Source organism: Leguminivora glycinivorella, chromosome Z (genome assembly GCF_023078275.1).
Source record: "Leguminivora glycinivorella isolate SPB_JAAS2020 chromosome Z, LegGlyc_1.1, whole genome shotgun sequence".
In the NCBI taxonomy this organism is placed as follows: domain Eukaryota; kingdom Metazoa; phylum Arthropoda; class Insecta; order Lepidoptera; family Tortricidae; genus Leguminivora; species Leguminivora glycinivorella.
Window position 1 is genome coordinate 25831353 of NC_062998.1, and position 19057 is coordinate 25850409.

Consider the following 19057-nt stretch of genomic DNA (forward strand, 5'->3'; position numbering starts at 1 on the left):
TGTAGGTATTATGTATGTATTTCTATTTACTAAGTATCCACCAAAAACTATTAAAACCTGTGACGCCAATCGGTAAAAAACCGAAATGTAATAATTTCGGTCTCTTCGGGCGTGTACCGCCGTTGGTTGGCTAAATCCTAGGTTTTACTTCGGATTGGTAATTATTGGGTCAAATGGGTCATTCATGCGGTCGCGATCGTGGTGCGTCGGTTCTTCAGATTGAGATTTGAGATGACAACTCGATGCTGTGGGCCACGATAACTTGGTAGAGTAATCTAAGGCCCGCGCCGAACTCTAACTCGTCGATGCGTCGGTTGCGCGATATGTCTGTCATGCCTGATGATTGCACTCTATTTCCAGGTTAGTGATCGATCTAGCACGCCTAATAAGATTTAGAAGATCTCGAATAAGTGATCCAAAGTCGCCAATTGGTCTTTAGACTGTTTATAACCGACGGATCTGCTTTTACCGATAAAACCTAGGTTTTTCCGTACTACGGGCTTTTACAGTAGCAGTAAGAACGTGGTTTTCGCGGCGCTGCGACCCGCTTGGGGTGCTCGATTAACGATTAACGGACTCTATGAAATTTAACGGAAGTTAACGAGTCCGTTAACATTTTTTAAAGTTAACTTAAAAGTTAATCCGTTAATCGAAATGTTAACTTCGTTAATTAACGATTAACGGATTAACGAGTTAATGCCCAGCTATGGATAACGTATACAAACAACAGCTGTCTCTTCGAATTAAATGATGGTGACTGCGTACAATTTGCGTACAATTCTGAAGAAAAAGTTGCGTCGCTGTCGCTCTCGTGGGCTCACCTTGCAAATCGTGGCGACAGAGACAAAAAGTGCGACTTTTTCGCCCGTGGGCACACACGTTTACGTGTGCGCTATGGTGTGCGCACTTTCATATTAGCCCCATGGACCTTCAATACTGGACTGAGGGACTGAGCTCACACTTTTTTTGCCATACTAAATTGAACTTTATCACTGGTGCAGAAAGGCGTTCTTGTCGGACTTGCAAAAGTGTGTCCACATGAGAGGGTCAAAGTTGGCGCTGGTGTCCCTCTCGCACGCGTGTCCAGTGTTAAAGAGATTACTATAGTAGTCGTATTTTTACCTGTATGATAACCAAGTTTATAAACTTCTTAAATTATTTTTGTATTATATCAAGGCAAGAGTATTAATTAAGAGTATTAAGAGTACCTTGTAACGAATTGGTAAGTCATTATTATGAAGGCATAAAACCAAAGATTTGCGCTATTAAAAAAACCTTTAATTGGGTATTAGTAGATTAAATTTGGTAGTAACTTTGAATATTGATTGGTATCCCCAAATTATGACAGTGATGACGTCATTCAAATGATTCGGACAGTGGCAATAAGTGCGAGAGGGACACCAGCCCCAACTTTACCGTCTCATGTGGACACACTTTTTGGCCTAACAACTCAATCTAGCTTAATATATCTAAATTTATGATTAGCCCAGACTTGGCCCAGACCAGACTGGAGAAAAGTTGCCCGTGGACGCATACCCTAAGAATTTGTAGAGCCCTTTCTGTGTTACCAGAACTATGAATGGCGTTGCAAATTTCTGAACGATAACAAAATGACAGCTGATAAAAAAAATAGTCGATGAGTGGTGAATTGAGTAAGCTCAGTCGCAATTAGTTATCTATATTTATAAATTATTTATATTCTTGTTCTGATACGTTTATTTTGCAACATTGGGGCGATACATGTATAGGAAAAAAATTATCTGTAAAACTTTTAATCGTGTCAATTAACTATATCGCCTGGTTAATAGAGAAGTGCATCTGTAAATTTATGAATGTAGGTATGTACTGATGTCCTGGTTATTTTGTAGTCTTGAATATTGTTGTCGTAACTAAACGTGTTCCAAGGCTAACCATGTTCATGTGTTCCGATGATTAATTGAATTAGTGTTGCAGAGTACCTATGTATTCTCCAGCCGCGCCTAGCATGATGCATCGCGAAACAATTGTCTTTGTGCTAGTGCTCCTTGTTATTATGACACCGCGTTTAATTATATACAAGATTTTTTTTATTGACGGACATGCTTTACTCCTATTTTATGATATAGTAGTGTTCTCTTATAAGATTACTAGTGTAAAATAGTACTTGGACAATAATTCAATATTACTCAATGAAATCTGGGTATGACAATCAATTAATGACACTTTAAGACTACATCTTTTTAAAAGTCATAAATGTTAATTAAAATTATTTTCTAAATATATAAAAAAAGAAACTGACTGATCGACTGACTGGCATATTACAGCTGAAACTGCTGGTCCTAGAGATTCCAAATTTGGCATGTAGGTTCCTTATAAGGTGTAGAGGAGCACTAAGAAAGGATTTATCAAAATTCACCTCCTAAGGGGATGGAATGGGGTCCACAGTTTGTACAGGAAAACAAGATTATATTATTCGGTTCTTTTACATTTTGATCAAAATAATATGTATAAGCTTTTTTTAACCAATTACATAAGCAAATATATTTGATACTTTGGTTCTGCCTTACTACACTGAAATACTTAAGAAATTTCTAGATTTCTTTCTAAATTTCTTTCTATTGTTAAAATAGATAACTTTGTTTTTATTATACATTTCAGAGGTATTTAAAGATGCTTATTGTCCCAGAGCTGTAAGAACCTCTTTTTGACACATGACAGCATCCACAAAACGTAAACTCGCGCAACCTAATGAAATTATAAATAAAATCTGGTAATAATATTAAAAAATATCAAGTACTTAAAAACAACATTTTGCTTACTTTAAACATAATTTAACACATGTTACATTTTTGCATATCTTCGTAAGTGAGTATTTTACGATATTAATTTATCACACAGGAATTACTTATTATGTCATTTATCATTCATTTTTATTTTTAAACTAGTGCTGTGGCAGAGTCTGTCATTTTGATTCAAATGACATTTCAGTAAGTTGATAGAAATCGTATATTTGTTTAAGCACCTCCTTGTACATAGCGCCTAATCGATTCAACCAATTTGAAATGAATCGTTAGATTTGGCAAACGATATGTCTTAGCCACATCGCAACATAGTTCAAAACAAATGTGTCAAAAATATGAACTTACAAATCCGGGACAATAGTAAAGTTCTCCCTTTATCAAATCTGCCATATTTGTTTATATTATTTGACATTTCTATTGATTTTTTATTTATTTATTTTATTGACATCTACTCTAAAAATGTTTGAAAATGTTGCTTTTCAAAGCATCTGCTGTCTTAACACACATTTTAAGGCACTGCGAAGGTGGTTGTTAAACAAAAGGTCAATTTATAACATACAGCCATTGAAACATCTATGATAAACATTGTCAAGAGTTTGCCATTGCCCATAGACCACTGCAACACCAAAGGATTTATTTTAACCTCTTTTCAATTCAACTAACATTAGCTAGTAAAAAAAAACTCCAAGGAATGTTAAGTAAAAGGAACAGATTGGCTTTTGTTTTGTTTCGTTTGATTAAAAAAGTCTAGTGGCTAATAACATTGTTTCAATTCAATTGTTAATTGGACGTAGTTACGCGAAAACATTCCAATCAACATGAAATTGCCAGTAAGTTTTAGACCAGTTTCATACAAAAAACAAAAGTATTTCTACTATTTCATTTCAATGACAATTTCAGATGGATTGAAATGTTTCTGCGTAACTACGTCAAATTTTCCTTGTGTGGTAAATAAATCAAAATTGCAATGCATGTAAGAACATAAAAATAAACTTTAATATTGATTTTTATCATGTCCAATATCATAACAAACATACAAAATATGTAAAATTTATTCACTGCCAATAATACTCGATTTGCTTGTTCAGTTTTTAGTGAAATTGAGGCCAAGGCATTAAACTTATTTTAAATATTTGAGATAATTTTCAGTGTGATAGAGCAGAGTGCATTTGTGTGTGCAGGTGCGCGCAACTGAGATGTGAGCAGTTGCGGCGCGAACAGCGTGATTGTGAGGCAGCGCGCCGGCATGGCGTGGCACGCGCTCGTGGCCTGCGCCCTCGGGCTGCTGGCGCCGGCCCGAGCCACCGTCGTCGTATACACCATGGACATACCGCACACAGTAAGAGACACCACCTTTTTTTAACCCCTTACAACATTAATTAAGATTTTTTTGTTAAAAATAAATACACAATAATAGTTTCTGCCTGATAACGCTCATTGTTTGAGCTCTTAACGCTTGACTCAGGCCTTTGAGGTTCTGGGCTTGAGTTCTCTATGAAGCCCGAGTCTTAAAGACTTACTCTTAAGAGTTTATAAAGAGCTTGAGTTGTTAAGGTTCTGAACCGTTTTTAAGCTCAAACCTTTAATGCTTGAGTCTTCAAAGCTTGAACCTTCAAGGTTTAAAAGCCTTCAATACTAGTCTTTTAACAACACTAATTAAACAGCCGATATCTCAAAAACCATGACATTTTCACTAAGGTAAAATAAAATCATTTCATTAAGGTAGTAATAGTTGCCTGTATACAATTGAGCAGTTGGCTATGCGACTAGGTGACTCTTCTTTTGCTATGTTGTTGATGGTAATATCTCACTATATGTGATACTACACAAGCAACCAAGATGTGTACTTACTTGTGTAGATCATATAAAATTAACAAAAAAGCCATTTATTCATCAATTGTGTGTCCATTGTATTCTCTTCCTTGTGATGAACCCCTTATTGGGTGTAGGCCTTCTCCATCTTTCTCCAAGCCTCCCTATCTAGTAGATCATACTCGTATGAAGTTCAATAATTATATAAACAGGGTTCGAAAATATCCGATATTTATAATAAATATCAAAATATCGGATATTTATGATATATATCGGATATATATCAACTTTGATATATATCCATTTTGTATGGAAGGCATATTATTATTTTGTTGCATTATTTATGAATATTACTTTAGATCACGAAAAATCTACTAAAAAACATAACATTTAGTAGAAAAACAGTAACAAACACAAAAAAAAAATTTACAATGTTACATTTTTTTGAGCCATTTCTGTATTGCAATATATGTAAAAAAAAATATAAATATCGGATATTTATATCCATTGATATATATCGTCGAACCCAGCTGGATATATTATATCCATTGATATATATCCTCGAACCCTGTATATAAATAATGTTTTCTATTTATAAAGTTTGTTGACTCGTTACAAATGACAAGGATTTGTTTGCTTTGATTGGAGCACTACTTTCGTGAAACCATTATCATAATATTTCGTAATGGGGACAGCCCAGACATTATCTTTGAGGTATGAAATCAATTGGTCGTTAGAATGTACCTACCTTAATATTCTTTATCTACATCCATATCATAACATCCTTACAAATGGAAATAAAACTATGAAAACGGATTCGGCTAGATATTACTTCGTAATAGTGTCTAAGGTACCAGAAACCAATCCCGTATCACCAGGGTATACAAACGCTGTACCTGCACTATTTTATACGAATACCCTGTAAAGAGGGCCCTTGTGACATTTTGCTTGTGAACATTTCATAATAATGATTATAACTTTTTCCGAAACACTTAATTTTAAATAGCAGCGTGAGTAGAGTGGAAAGCAGATGAATGACTAATTGACTAGTGGGTGATATTGATCAAGCGGTTAAATAAACATTTGTTTGACATAAACACTTCATGATAAAGTAAATCTTATCTACATCAATTACCAGCCAGTTGGATATTTCCAGTGAAGGTTTATGGGTGATAAACACATTACGGGCTTCGACTATTTAGACGATTGCTTACAGAATTGTCATTTTGTATAACAAATGAACACTTGTAAAATGTGTTACTCCAGTCGTCGTGAAACAAAACAGTTGCTTGCAATAGTATAGTGAATATAACGCGCTCAAAAACAAACCAACGCTCAGTGTATTCAATATGTAAACGCTAATACCTATCACTTGTGTTAGGAATGTGATGACTTTCAAATTTGATTAGGCATTGGAATGCTCTTGGTCATCGCTAGTGTTTCAGGAGATGTACGCGCTCAACCCTTTCAATGCAGTTCAAGTCCTGCAAATAGTCGGGCTGCAGCACTTGGTTTGTTATATTAACGTTACTACTCGTATTATTGCACTGACGCACTGGAATTAACACAGTGATGTTTTAATAAGTGCTTCAATCCAATCAGACAATGAGATCACATTTTCAAAATAATATTACGAGTTCTTTTCCACATCCATCCAGCAAATTAAGTGAAAGTGTGAAAGGCGGCTTGTTGTACGCGGCTTGGTGCGGACCCTGAGTAGTTATTAGATTTTGATTGTGACAGATAGTGGACGAATTCAGCGACCAGCCGGCGGCGTTCGGCGCCAAGCTGCCGGACGACGGGCTGCGCGGGCTGCTGGTGCGCGCCGAGCCGGCCGACGGCTGCGCGCCGCTCGCGCGCCCGCCGCCCGCCGACAACTTCACCGACAAGTGGATCGTGCTCATAGCCAGGTCACATACACTACGCTACACTACACTACACAAAACACATTTCTACAATATCCTCCTGCGAACGCTCGGGCTGTAGATCCAACTCCTTGGCAAGATTTTCCGGATACTCTACACCTAGCATGTAGTTCTTCAAAGGAGTGTACAGATTTCTATAGGGTCGGCAACGTGCAAGTCCATTGGAATTGTAACCATCCAGCTTACGGTGACTGCTTACTATCAGCCGGGCTTGTTTGCCACCATGTAGTATTAAAAAAAACATTAATTTTCCGTTGATAGAGATCGTGTTATTCACGAGGACAAGTGCCTTGGTTAGTATTGGCATGCCATTAAAACGAAGCCTTACTTTGATTAACTTGCGGTAACTGTTACTTTTTTAAGCGTCTACCGAATCACAACTTGGCCCGATCAATTCGGCTTATAATTTACATACTATGCGTGTTCATCAGCAAAAAGAAATCGTTAACAAAACGTGTGTGTGTGGATTGAGTGAGCACCTTCCGAAAATAAAAAAAAATATGCTGATCATTTAGTAAAAGTTCTAAAACAATTGTAAAACGAATCTCTGAATTTGTAAAAAGATAAATCAAAAGATACAGCCATTAACAGGTGCTCACTCAGTTCTCACAAACTACCAACGAAAACAGTGAATATATTCATTTAACATATAATATTTATATACTAACATTTAGTAAAAAATAGGCCAACCTACCTCTATAAATATTAGATCACCTAGTGACGTATTAAATTTTTTACAAATAGTTTCTTATGCTCACTCAATCCACACACTTTTGAAAAGCCGAATTTTGATGAAAAACATAAGATTTAGACCGCTATTATATGTGTATAGTTTAGTAAAAGTGAAATGGGAATTTGTAAAATACAAAACGAACCACTAACGTGTCAGGTTTTTTTATAATAAATTTTTGTAAGTGCTCACTCAGTCCACACGTTTTGAGAAAGTTAAAAATGTAAATATCTTACGATTTGTAGCACCTAAGACACTCGAAAGTACTTCAACATTTAGTAAAAATTTTTACTAAATATCCACCATCTAATATTTTATATTCGTTGTCTGGTTTTAAAGATATTCAGACATAACTTTTCTCATACAAATGTATCAAGTAGGGTGACCACACTATATCGGCTCCTGATTTTCCCCACCTTCCCATTGTCATATTGAGCTTGGGGAGTTTCGTTCAATTTTGATAATAGTTTACCGGATTTGTAAGTGGGAGCGAGAAAAGAATAACTATTTCTCGCTCCCACTTACAAATCCGGTACGCTCATCTGTTAGCGCGATTAGATTACCAGGTTCTGGTTTCTTACTAGTGAAGTATTATATTCTTTGTTTCTTACCAATTATTATTCATGTCCTTTTTAATGCATGCATGTCGATATGGTTATTATCCTGACGTCGATAAAAATTACACAATACACATCATCACTAGGCCAAGAACATAACCTAAAAACAGTTTGCAGATGGAGAATTAATATGGTATTAGTTTAATATTATCAAAATTGAACGAACGAAACTCCCCAATCTCAATATGACAATGGGAAGGTGGGGAAAATCAGGAGCCGACATAGTGTGGTCACCCTACTTGATACATTTGTATGAGAAAAGTTATGTCTGAATATCTTTAAAACCAGACAACGAATATAAAATATTAGATGGTGGATATTTAGTAAAAATTTTTACTAAATGTTGAAGTACTTTCGAGTGTCTTAGGTGCTACAAATCGTAAGATATTTACATTTTTAACTTTCTCAAAACGTGTGGACTGAGTGAGCACTTACAAAAATTTATTATAAAAAAACCTGACACGTTAGTGGTTCGTTTTGTATTTTACAAATTCCCATTTCACTTTTACTAAACTATACACATATAATAGCGGTCTAAATCTTATGTTTTTCATCAAAATTCGGCTTTTCAAAAGTGTGTGGATTGAGTGAGCATAAGAAACTATTTGTAAAAAATTTAATACGTCACTAGGTGATCTAATATTTATAGAGGTAGGTTGGCCTATTTTTTACTAAATGTTAGTATATAAATATTATATGTTAAATGAATATATTCACTGTTTTCGTTGGTAGTTTGTGAGAACTGAGTGAGCACATGTTAATGGCTGTATCTTTTGATTTATCTTTTTACAAATTCAGAGATTCGTTTTACAATTGTTTTAGAACTTTTACTAAATGATCAGCATATTTTTTTTTATTTTCGGAAGGTGCTCACTCAATCCACACACACACACAACAAAACTACTTTTTGCAAAGTCCTGCATTTTCTAAACTGCTTTTCATGTCCATTGTTGGGACATTTGTGCTTATAACAATAAAGTACTTTACAGCTATTGCCCATTTCCTGACTGGTAGATACTACGTACACGTATTAACTGTACGGTATGGCTACCTAGCTAGTAACTTTCACACTTAGTTTTTATTATACTCCTCGCTTGCTACACTAAGTACTAGTATGTAAGTATGTTTTGCACAGACTAGCAAATTATGTCATGCCAAGCTCGTAGAAATGGTACAGCTAGAATATGTTTTGACGACAAGACAACGAAAAGGACTGTTTTCATAGTTCCACTTCCGTTTGATAAACGCATAACATGTTCCTTCATACTTATCCAGGTATAACTGTACCTTCGAGGTGAAAATCCGCAACGCGCAAGCGGCGGGTTTCGACTGCGCCATCGTGCACAACGTCAATTCCAGTGAACTCGGTGAGTCGCCACACTACACACCCCTAGGTCTCGTCTAACCATGAAAACAAAAGGTTTATCATCTTTACAACTTCCGCTAGTAGTAATAGTGAAAATATGTGTTAAACATTGATATTCCCGGCTTTATAACAAACCTAATGTCAAATGAAAATAATTGAATACGAGAAGGATAAATAGCACTAGTAATGAGTACCTAATGATGAATGCTCTTATTATCTCGTGTGGTCGGGACGTTACACCGGCGAGATAGTGGCGCGGCCCAGGCGAGAGCTTCGGCTAAACAGTATGCCGTCTCGAAGGCTGGCCGACAAATACTTTTACTTTTTTCTTACAATAATTTAAATACTCAGTTCTTTTAAAGTGATTCGCGCACTAATGCAGTAGGTAAAAAATGTCATTTTCAGTTGTTTATTGTAAGGTAAGTACAACTGCTATTTAAAGAGTTGTTTTTGTTTGGGAAATTTCGTGTGTTGTGTCATGCCCATCGTCATAAAAAAAGCTGCGAATCTGCGAATTTTCTGTTTACCCAAATCAAGTCATATTAAGGAAGCTAACAATTCGATTCGATTAACCTCGCGATAAAAATAATAAAATACCTTATGTGCTTGTTTACGAGTAACAAGTTCATCAGTGTCATTACATTACATTTTAGTTTATTAGGGTTCCGTGCGAAAATAGAATAAAATATAGTACCCTCACACACTTGTGCGTCGTTATCGAATGCTAAGCATTAATAACTTTTAAATATATACACGGTGTAACATGAGGGATGAATGGTTATAACCACGCGTTTCTAAGACAAAAATAAGGAAAAAGTGTTAAGTAGGTATAAGAGTTACGTAAAAACATTTTTCTTTTCAAGAAATAATTTCGGATTAGTTTTTATTTAAAAAGTAAATGTTTTTCGTAAAACTGTCACTTTAAATGAATAATGACACTTTTTATATAGTTTTATATATAGTTCTACTCTTAATATATAGTATAGTTAATAGGATATATTATATATTAATAGGATAGATCGATTATGCGCCATCTCATACCCGATAATAGTCGTTTATTTTTTAATGATAATAAAATAACTCTGAATCTAGGTCAAATTCAGAAAATGTTTACCAAAGTTGGTACACTTAAAATTGCCATTCGCATCATATTTTTTCTAAAGTGACCTACAGATCATGAGATTATGTTAATTTTGTACATTTGTATGTAAATGTATGTTATACTGGCACAGTATAATAAAGAGTACTATCGTACAGTATGGCTACTCCCGCTCCCCGCTGAACGTGCCGCCCACCCCCTCTCGGTTACCTCACAGTTACTGCCTGTCAGAAACGCGAACAGTCGACCTGTCATATCTCACTCATACAAACATGGTACGCTTTCATCTACACGGGCTTAGAATGTGTGCTAGGAATGCGCCTCTTTCATATATTTGATCGCCAGTGTCCGAGGTGTGATACTGGTACTTATCAGTGTACCTAATAAAATAAGCCTCTCGATAATATGTAAATGAGAGTAATTGTTTGTTTTATCAAGTCGAGGGACACAATCAAAATAATGATTGTGTTATCTGACATCAGTTGGCGGTTTATGTTGCTAATTACAATACACAAATGTTATAATTATACCGACTGGAATGTTTAGTGGCAGGGGCAGCAAACTACAGAGTATAAGGATGCCTCACACTTTTGTCTCGCGTCTTGACTGTTCTTTGGGTTTAACCAGTACCACAGTATAATAAAGAGTACTATCGTACAGTATGGCCACTCCCGCTCCCCGCTGAAAGTGCCGCCCACCCCCTCTCGGTTATCTCACAGTTACCGCCTGTCACAAACGTGAACAGTCGACCTGTCATATCTCACACATACAAGCATAGTACGCGTTCACCTACACGAGCTTAGAATGTGTGCTAAGTACGCGCCTCTTTCATATATTTGATCGCCAGTGTCAGAGATGTGCTAGTACTGAACTGCCTCCGTAGTGGACCTTTATCGCCTTGCGAATATTGATAATAGTAAGCTTAATCATTGCCATTATTGTAAACATAACATTTTTTAGTAAGAAGCAGTACTATAGAATTGCTAGCGTGTGGCTACGAGGAGTAGGTACACAAAAAAAGAGCATGTGTCGGTTGATTTCATAAACTTGATTGTACCTGACCTGGCCGATATTTCTCTGTGAACTTACTCAGTGATAGCTAACATGGCAGGCTCCATAGCTATAAGGGTTAAAAATAATAATAATTAAACATTGATAAGGATTAGGGTGTATAAGGTAGTGTAGTGAGAGGTGTCGTTTGCCGCAGATACTATGACCACGAAGCACCCGGCCGGCATCGACATCCCGTCCGTGTTCGTGAGCGACATCGCCGGCCTCGCACTCGGCGAGTCCTACCTCTACAATTACGGGTCAGCACACTTTATTGTTTCTCTTTTATTATTTATAGACGAAAACAAAAATATTTTTTCATGTAAAAATTTGACAATCCATACTAATATTATAAATGGGAAAGTGTGTGTGTCTGTTTGTTTGTCCGTCTTTCACGGCAAAACGGAGCGACGAATTGACGTGTTTTTTTACTGCAAAAGCTAGTAAGTAATAAAATGGACGTGTTCCAAAAAGGTGCGTCACTCACACACTCCTCTTCATACGAATCATGATGGAATGCCAAAGTTAGTGACTGAAGCTCTTATTGAACAGAAGAGATTTATCCCCTGCTTACTGCACTTGCAGCTACTATATAATGGTGAACGGCGCGCCCTTCGACATCAACACGCAGCTGCTGCTGCCCTTCGCCATCGTCGTGGCCATCTGCCTCTTCATCATGATCGGGTTGATGGTAAGAACTTACATTCATTAATACTATCTACTTATTTCGCTAAGTACTATTTTAAACTCAATATTGTGAGCGTTATCCCGGCAGCTGGGAGTAGTGGGAGCTGTTGGACACATTTTGGTGAGCGAGGAACACGTGTACAGCGAACTAATACATTAATCGGATAAAATAAGAAAATGCAACGATGCGAAATGGCACGATGGGCCTTTTCTGTTAACATGCAATAGGTACTTGTTCATTAGCATTATGCCAAATGGTGTTGAAAATTATATTATATGTCCTAACGGCGATGGTTCGGTATGTGAGTAAGTAAACACTTTAAGCAGCACATAATTCCCTGAGACCAACACGCTCAAGCAGGCATTACATTTGTTTTACTCTGACATGGTATAGATCGCGAAGTGCGTCCGCGACCGTCAGCACGCGCGGCGGCGTCGGCTTCCGGCGCGCGCGCTGCGCAAGATCCCCACGTGCAAGTTCAGCAAGGGCGATCCCTACGACACCTGCGCCATCTGCCTCGACGACTACGTCGAGGGCGAGCGCCTGCGCGTGCTGCCCTGCGCACACGGTACCACATTCACTTTCTTATTCATCCCTTTACGAACTTCTTCCCTTCCCCTCGTTCCCTCAATGCTGAGGATCGCGATCACAAGTAGTGTCTCTCCATTGAGCGGTCATAAGCCATGTGGACTGCACGGTATAGGCTGCCGCCAGTCGACTTCTTCATACAGTTAAGCCACCTCTTACGTGCCCCACCCCAAGCGCGTTTGCCATTCATTCGCCCCAAGATGATACACTTGTTCCTATTATGACCTTAGGCACACTTAGACTTTAGGAACTTAGACGCTGCGCGATTGTGGCGCCATGCGTACTCTAAATTACAGTAGCTTTAGGTAAAATAGGATTGTTAGCTAATACATACATGCTTTATGTCTTTTACAGTAATTTTACCTGAAGATACGTCCATCTTTGCTTTTTCATTTTAACGCATTCGCTACCAATCACACGCTAAGCAAAGGTCAACAATGATCAACGACGTCGGCCATGCATGTGAGCCGAGGGTATTTAAAAGACTTTACACGAAAATTTACTCAAATAGAACGTGCGTGATATTTGATTGGTTAATCTGATGCGCACATATATTTTAAATTTTCATTAATTCTATCCATTCCTGCCAGCCCCTCTAGCACAACTTATCTTGTCGCGCGCGAGTCCATACTAGAAGTCGCGCTTGATGTATGGACTCGCGCGCGACAAGGCAAGTTGTGCTAGACGGTCAGATCTTGTGAAATTATTTCCCTTATTTTAATTACCGTTCATGCGAAGACATTACCGCCGTCAAATAACCGAGTTATACTTTAATTTTAAAATGTTACGGTACGTGGAACGGACATATTTAATATCTTCTGTTTTACAAGTCAGACCTTGCAATACTCCGTTTTATTTGCTTAAGTATTCGCGTCGCATGTGTTGGTCTACATTCTAGAACATGCCACTTGCGGAGCCGTATTCATTCGACTAAAGCGAAGTAAATCAAGCATATACGATTATTCACGGTTGGTTTACACCTGCAAAGGGTGTGAAAGTTTAATTTTACTTTCTAGTCTCCGGTAAGCGTTGGTATTTCTGCTGTTAACCGTTCATGCAAATATGCAAACATTCATTAGTTGGATGCATTAGATATGTGTAGGTATAACTTAAATCATAAACGATCTATTGATAATTGATATGTTACTAGTATACTTTCGTGTGTATGTGTGTGGCGCATGGATAAGCCTTAGCTTACGTGGTAACTAAGGTTGTTAGTTACCTTAAGACTTATGCAACAACTATTAAATTATTTTTATGAAATAATAATATTTATTTTCTGTCTTAGGCGTTATAGTCCAACTCAAATAAACAATTGATTATTTAGATGATACAGTGGAATCTCGATAACTCGAATCTCAAGGGAAAAGCAAAAAAATTCGAGTTAACGAGTTTTCGACTTAACAAGAACTTCGAGATACAGTGGTTTAACTGCTGGAATTTCGACTTACAAAGGCGCGATTTCTAGGTTTGTTTTTCGCTTTGTAGAGTAAGTTTTATAATAATAATAATATATACTTTATTGTACACCACACAATGTTTGTTGTTTTATATTACGTACCTATACTTATTAGGTACAGTATTATATAACAAATGACACATAAATGAAATAAAGTCTTCAGTTTCCTTTTTGTACTCATATTTATTAGGTACTGATTACGACGGATAAGCTTCACGAGACATCATGTCCTGTGACTCCTGTGTCGACAAAGAAAAAACGTCAATAGCTGTTAGAGCGTTCGAATGTATTAATTGCACAATTGCACGTGTACAAGACAAAAACAATAGATTCCCGAACCTTCATCGTAGATTTTATTGATATTATTTCTGGGAATTCCAAGTAAGACATCTTTTTATTTTACTTAGTACGACTTACAAAGTCTCCTTTTCGAAATTCGAGTTATAGAGTATAAGAATGTATTATCAATACTTCCTAGGGAATCAACATTTTGTTCGAGTTACAAAGTCTGAATAATTCGAGATACCGCGTATTTAGGGGTTCAGCGGAAGGGAATGGCATTTTTATTCGACTTACTGAGGATTTCGACTTAACAAGGTTCGAGTTATAGAGATTCCACTGTATATAATGATGTTAGTGATGCAACCCGCTCAAGCATTAGTCGTCGAGTCGAGTGTATCGTAATGTATGTAGTGTAGAATAGAGCTAGGGCGGTGAGAGCAGTTGTTTGTGTGTTGCAGCGTACCACGCGAAGTGCATCGACCCGTGGCTGACGCAGAGCCGGCGCGTGTGCCCGGTGTGCAAGCGGCGCGTGTTCGCGGCCGGCGAGCGCCGCGCGCCGCTCTCCGACTCCGACAGCGACGACTCGCGCGAGCCGCTCGTCACCAACACCCCCGAGCCCACACAGGTACCACTACCACCGCCTACACTGCACATCATTGCTCTGTCTTTATACATTTACACTGGACATCTGCCCGCGATTTCATTAATCCCCACTGTCTCCAGCATACATCTCGAACTAAAGCTGAATGATACCTTAAAGTATAGTCAAGAAAAAGGTGCAGATATTTGCCACTCACTCTTACCCAGAGTTGTGTCTCAAAACTTGCAGCAATAACTCGCAGGTGTAATTCAGCTTAAGGGTTAAAATACTAAAGCTACACTATGAGATAAATGGGATTAACAGATTCTCCTGAGAGCGCTTTACTATACGGAGTGAAACGAATGATGACCAACGTTTTTCGACATACTAAAGAATGCTTGAGTTACCCGTTTCAACATATTTAATATGTCTGTGACTCACAGAAGTTTTTTTTATTACAAATAACTGAGTTGGTTACATAAACTATGTATTTGATTTCACTTGATTATTTTTTTGGGAACTATTGGTTAATGGTTTAGGTATCCCAAATATTCGATAAGGATTAGGGGGATACACCAGGCACTTATTGAATAGAAACTTTGGTTTAGACAATAACTACTAACAACTCAGAACTTCTACATACATATACCTTGATACGTGCCTAAATTATTCCGACCCAAAATTCACTTTACTTAACCATATTTTGTGTGTCTTTCCTTTACAAAAAGGTCCTTATGCATCTAACGCATTAACGGCGAGTTCCTTTTGGAATAGATTTAGATTATATTAGGTGGGTATAGATATTGATGTTATGTGTGATTGCAGGGCGGCACGTTCGAGCCGCAGCGAGAGAACCCGTTCGTGCGCGCCGCGCGCTTCGTGACGCGCGCGCGCCGCTCGCAGCCGCAGGTGACTCACCAAACTGTACTGCTAACCTGTAGCCTCCCAATCCCTTCTACGTTACGTGCCCTATCTGAGGGCCGGATATCTCATCACGGGATAGCGATCGCTTTCCGTTAATCGACTTGGGTTGAGTGTTCATTTCCTATACGCAAACATTTACTCTTTCACTAATTTCTTTCAACATTTTACAGTTCGAGATAATCTCAACCCACACTGTATAATATATCGACATCTATGAAATGTATTGAAACTTTGTAAGTCATTTATTTGTATAAGAAACATTACTGTATACAGGGTGGAAAAATCGAATGCCACATGGATGGCAACTACCTTAAATATTGTAAATAGCACATTTTGTGTAAGGGAGACTTTCCTTTGTTTTTAAAAACAATAAATTCTGCATTTAAGGATTTATGAAAAATCGCTTGCCTCAGTCGGGACTCGAACCGGTCAAATGTGACAAAAAATAACGTGCCGTATTTTATGATGCAGATTGAAAGGGTTACTGATAAGGTTCATTTTTCTCTAAATAACAAATACAATCAGAATAACGGAAGGCCATGAAAATTTGGCATGTTATTTTTTGTCACATTTGACCGGTTCGAGTCCCGACTGAGGCAAGCGATTTTTCATAAATCCTTAAATGCAGAATTTATTATTTTTAAAAACAAAGGAAAGTCTCCCTTACACAAAATGTGCTATTTACAATATTTAAGGTAGTTGCCATCCATGTGGCATTCGATTTTTCCACCCTGTATACTTATTTGGGAATAGAATGGCACCTCTCATATTATTATAAGACCGTTAGACTAGAGCGGTTCGTTTTGCAGTCAATGCATTATTAATTTATAGTTTAATTGTTTTTTTAGAACGAGGAACAGCCAGACGAAGAAAACAATACAGTGAGACCAGACGTTGAAAAGTAAGTATTCATGTTTACTTGATCTTTTGAGAGTTAGGGCCGGTTGCATCAAACCCTCTGTCACTGTTAAAGCGTTCGTTAAATTTTATTGTATTGGAAGTTCCATAGACGTCTGCTGCGTGACGATGATGTGTCTGTCAAATGTGGTTGATGCAACTGGCCCTTATTCTAATTACAGATACACGTTTTTATACACAATATTTTTCTCAGTGGACAAAACGATGACACGGAGCCTCTGATTCAACCATCGACCCCTGCAGACGGGCAAAGCACATGGTACCTGTCTCGGTCCCGGCGCTCGCGACGCGCCCGCGCCGCCGCCGCCGCCGCGCCGCCCGCCGCGCCGCCCGCCGCGCCGCCCGCCGAGCCGGCCGCCGCGCCCGAGCCGCCCGCGCCCACGCCTGCGCCCGCGGCCACGCCGGCGCCGGCGCCGCTGCTGCACGCCGCCGAGCACTCCATCAACAACGAGTCGCAGAGCCGCGGCGAAATCGGCGTCGCGGCCCTGCCCGCCCCACAAAACCCGCCCTCACATATTCATTTATGAATTACTTAATTTGCCTATTATGTGCAATAAAACAAATTCTTGTTAAATATATGAACGTCGAAAATCAATTAGCGATTGTTAGGCCTCAAATGTCGTTCAACGTGACACGACAATGTACGACTCCGGTTTAATGATGTTATCCTATATATATTTAAATGGGTATTTAGTTTGGTTTTCTATATCTTTAAAGACGATTCCCGATTTATCCTCATATTTTCAATTTAGGCTTACTTTACAATATCACTATATTTTGACTACATTCTCTTTTGTCATAATACCTGCAGCTGTTTATGTAATTATATTCCGTTCCTTTTCATCATTTATTTCGATTTGAATACCAGATAATTATTAATTAGGATATTGTAGTATTGATATAAACCATTTTTGTGACGCAATTAAAATCCCCAGAATTAAATATGCTCAATAAAAAAACCGTCCTCCAGTAGTGGAGTCTGCACGACCCCGCCTCCTGCCTCGGTGCGAGTCCATAGGTTTGACCCTCATCAAAAATAATCCACGTCGAAAATACAAGATTACATGAAGAGAAACACAGTGTTCATTGTCCTATTGTGGTGTAATAAAATGAGGATAGCAATTATTACGTATTATAATATGTTTAAACATTGACACTATAACAGGGCAGGTCGGGGCAAAAGTAAATATTCAGTGGCATATCAAGACACCAGAATGTTTTCGTCAAGAAACACCAAATGGTTTGGCCTACTAGAAGCGACGCGGCCGCTATACTTCAGAGTAAATAAACACGAAATAATAGCATCAGATGCTGGCACCAACAATGGAAGAAATATTCGCTTTATCTTTAGGAACCGCTGCGTCATGTTAATAATGAACAAATAGTATTAAATAATGATAAACAATATGTAATTTGAAAGCAATATTAATTTCAATAGTTGTGTTGCCCTCAGCTATCTTGGATTGGATGTCACTTTTGCTGGAGCAAGTCACCGCCTGCCGTAAATGAAGTTGGTATTCAAACGTATACCAACTTCATTTACGGCAGGCGTCCGGGTTATTACGCAGGCGTCCGGGTTTCATAGCCCAGTATGTAGTCCACCACTTCAATCCAATAGCCCAGTTCATATCAGATTTCAAATAATCCTGGCGGAGCTGCCTCTGCGTGCGTCCCATGACACGAGCAAGGGCATGATCCACTCGATATACCCATACCCCCTACTAACACACTATCGAAGTTAGTAAAACAAAAAGACAACCGCTCGCAACGCTGACGGTAGATATGCGACAATCAATACACGGTGTAACAGGAGGAAACCAAATAATTTTAACAGCGTATTCCTCTTCACATTAGAAGAGTAAAATGTCATATAAACTTTTCTGGATTTCGCCTACTTTCAGAGTTATAAGCATTAAAAAAAATTACAGTTACATACTTATTATTTCTCAGAACAAAACGCTGTTTTGATGGCGATGATGCCGTTATCGGACATAATCTAACTATCCTCGTTGATAGATGTCAAAAAGTAAGTAGTGACTCATTGCAAAAAAGTATTTTTTCAGAAAATAAAATTTATTTTTATTTAAAGTGCCAGTTTTACGAATAACATTTACTTTCTATGTGAAAATACATAAAAAAAAATTTTGGCGAAATTAGCTTGACGTCATATTACATTTTATCTTTATTTTGCCCTCAGAAAAGCGTAGTTATAATCTTTTGGTTTCCTCATGTTATATCG

General features: G+C 38.0%; 1 protein-coding gene across 3 annotated transcripts; it reads left to right on the forward strand.

The window, feature by feature from the left end:
* The first annotated feature begins 1632 nt into the window (after positions 1-1632).
* Positions 1633-18320, forward strand: LOC125241361 (E3 ubiquitin-protein ligase RNF13-like). 3 transcript variants are annotated; one of them, XM_048149806.1, is made up of 11 exons: positions 1633-1838; positions 3962-4119; positions 6336-6502; positions 9140-9231; positions 11537-11639; positions 11965-12070; positions 12461-12635; positions 14855-15021; positions 15802-15885; positions 16749-16801; positions 17012-18320. In XM_048149806.1, exons 2-11 carry the CDS (start codon positions 4027-4029, stop codon positions 17343-17345), a joined length of 1374 nt encoding a protein of 457 aa, XP_048005763.1. In that variant the 5' UTR covers positions 1633-1838; positions 3962-4026; the 3' UTR covers positions 17346-18320. The 3 variants fall into 3 exon arrangements, with proteins under 3 accessions (XP_048005763.1, XP_048005764.1, XP_048005765.1); XM_048149807.1 differs by having other exon boundaries at positions 1633-1834; XM_048149808.1 differs by lacking the exons at positions 1633-1838; positions 3962-4119 and adding an exon at positions 5766-6103.
* The last annotated feature ends 737 nt before the right edge of the window (positions 18321-19057 follow it).

What these genes read in the sequence shown, in the direction of transcription:
- LOC125241361 (XM_048149806.1), top strand. Translation starts at nt 4,027, where the DNA reads ATGGCGTGGCACGCGCTCGTGGCCTGCGCCCTCGGGCTGCTGGCGCCG. An exon ending in CGTGCTGCCCTGCGCACACG is followed by an intron (nt 12,636 to 14,854) that starts GTACCACATTCA and finishes TGTGTGTTGCAG; the next exon opens with CGTACCACGCGAAGTGCATC. An exon ending in ACACCCCCGAGCCCACACAG is followed by an intron (nt 15,022 to 15,801) that starts GTACCACTACCA and finishes GTGTGATTGCAG; the next exon opens with GGCGGCACGTTCGAGCCGCA.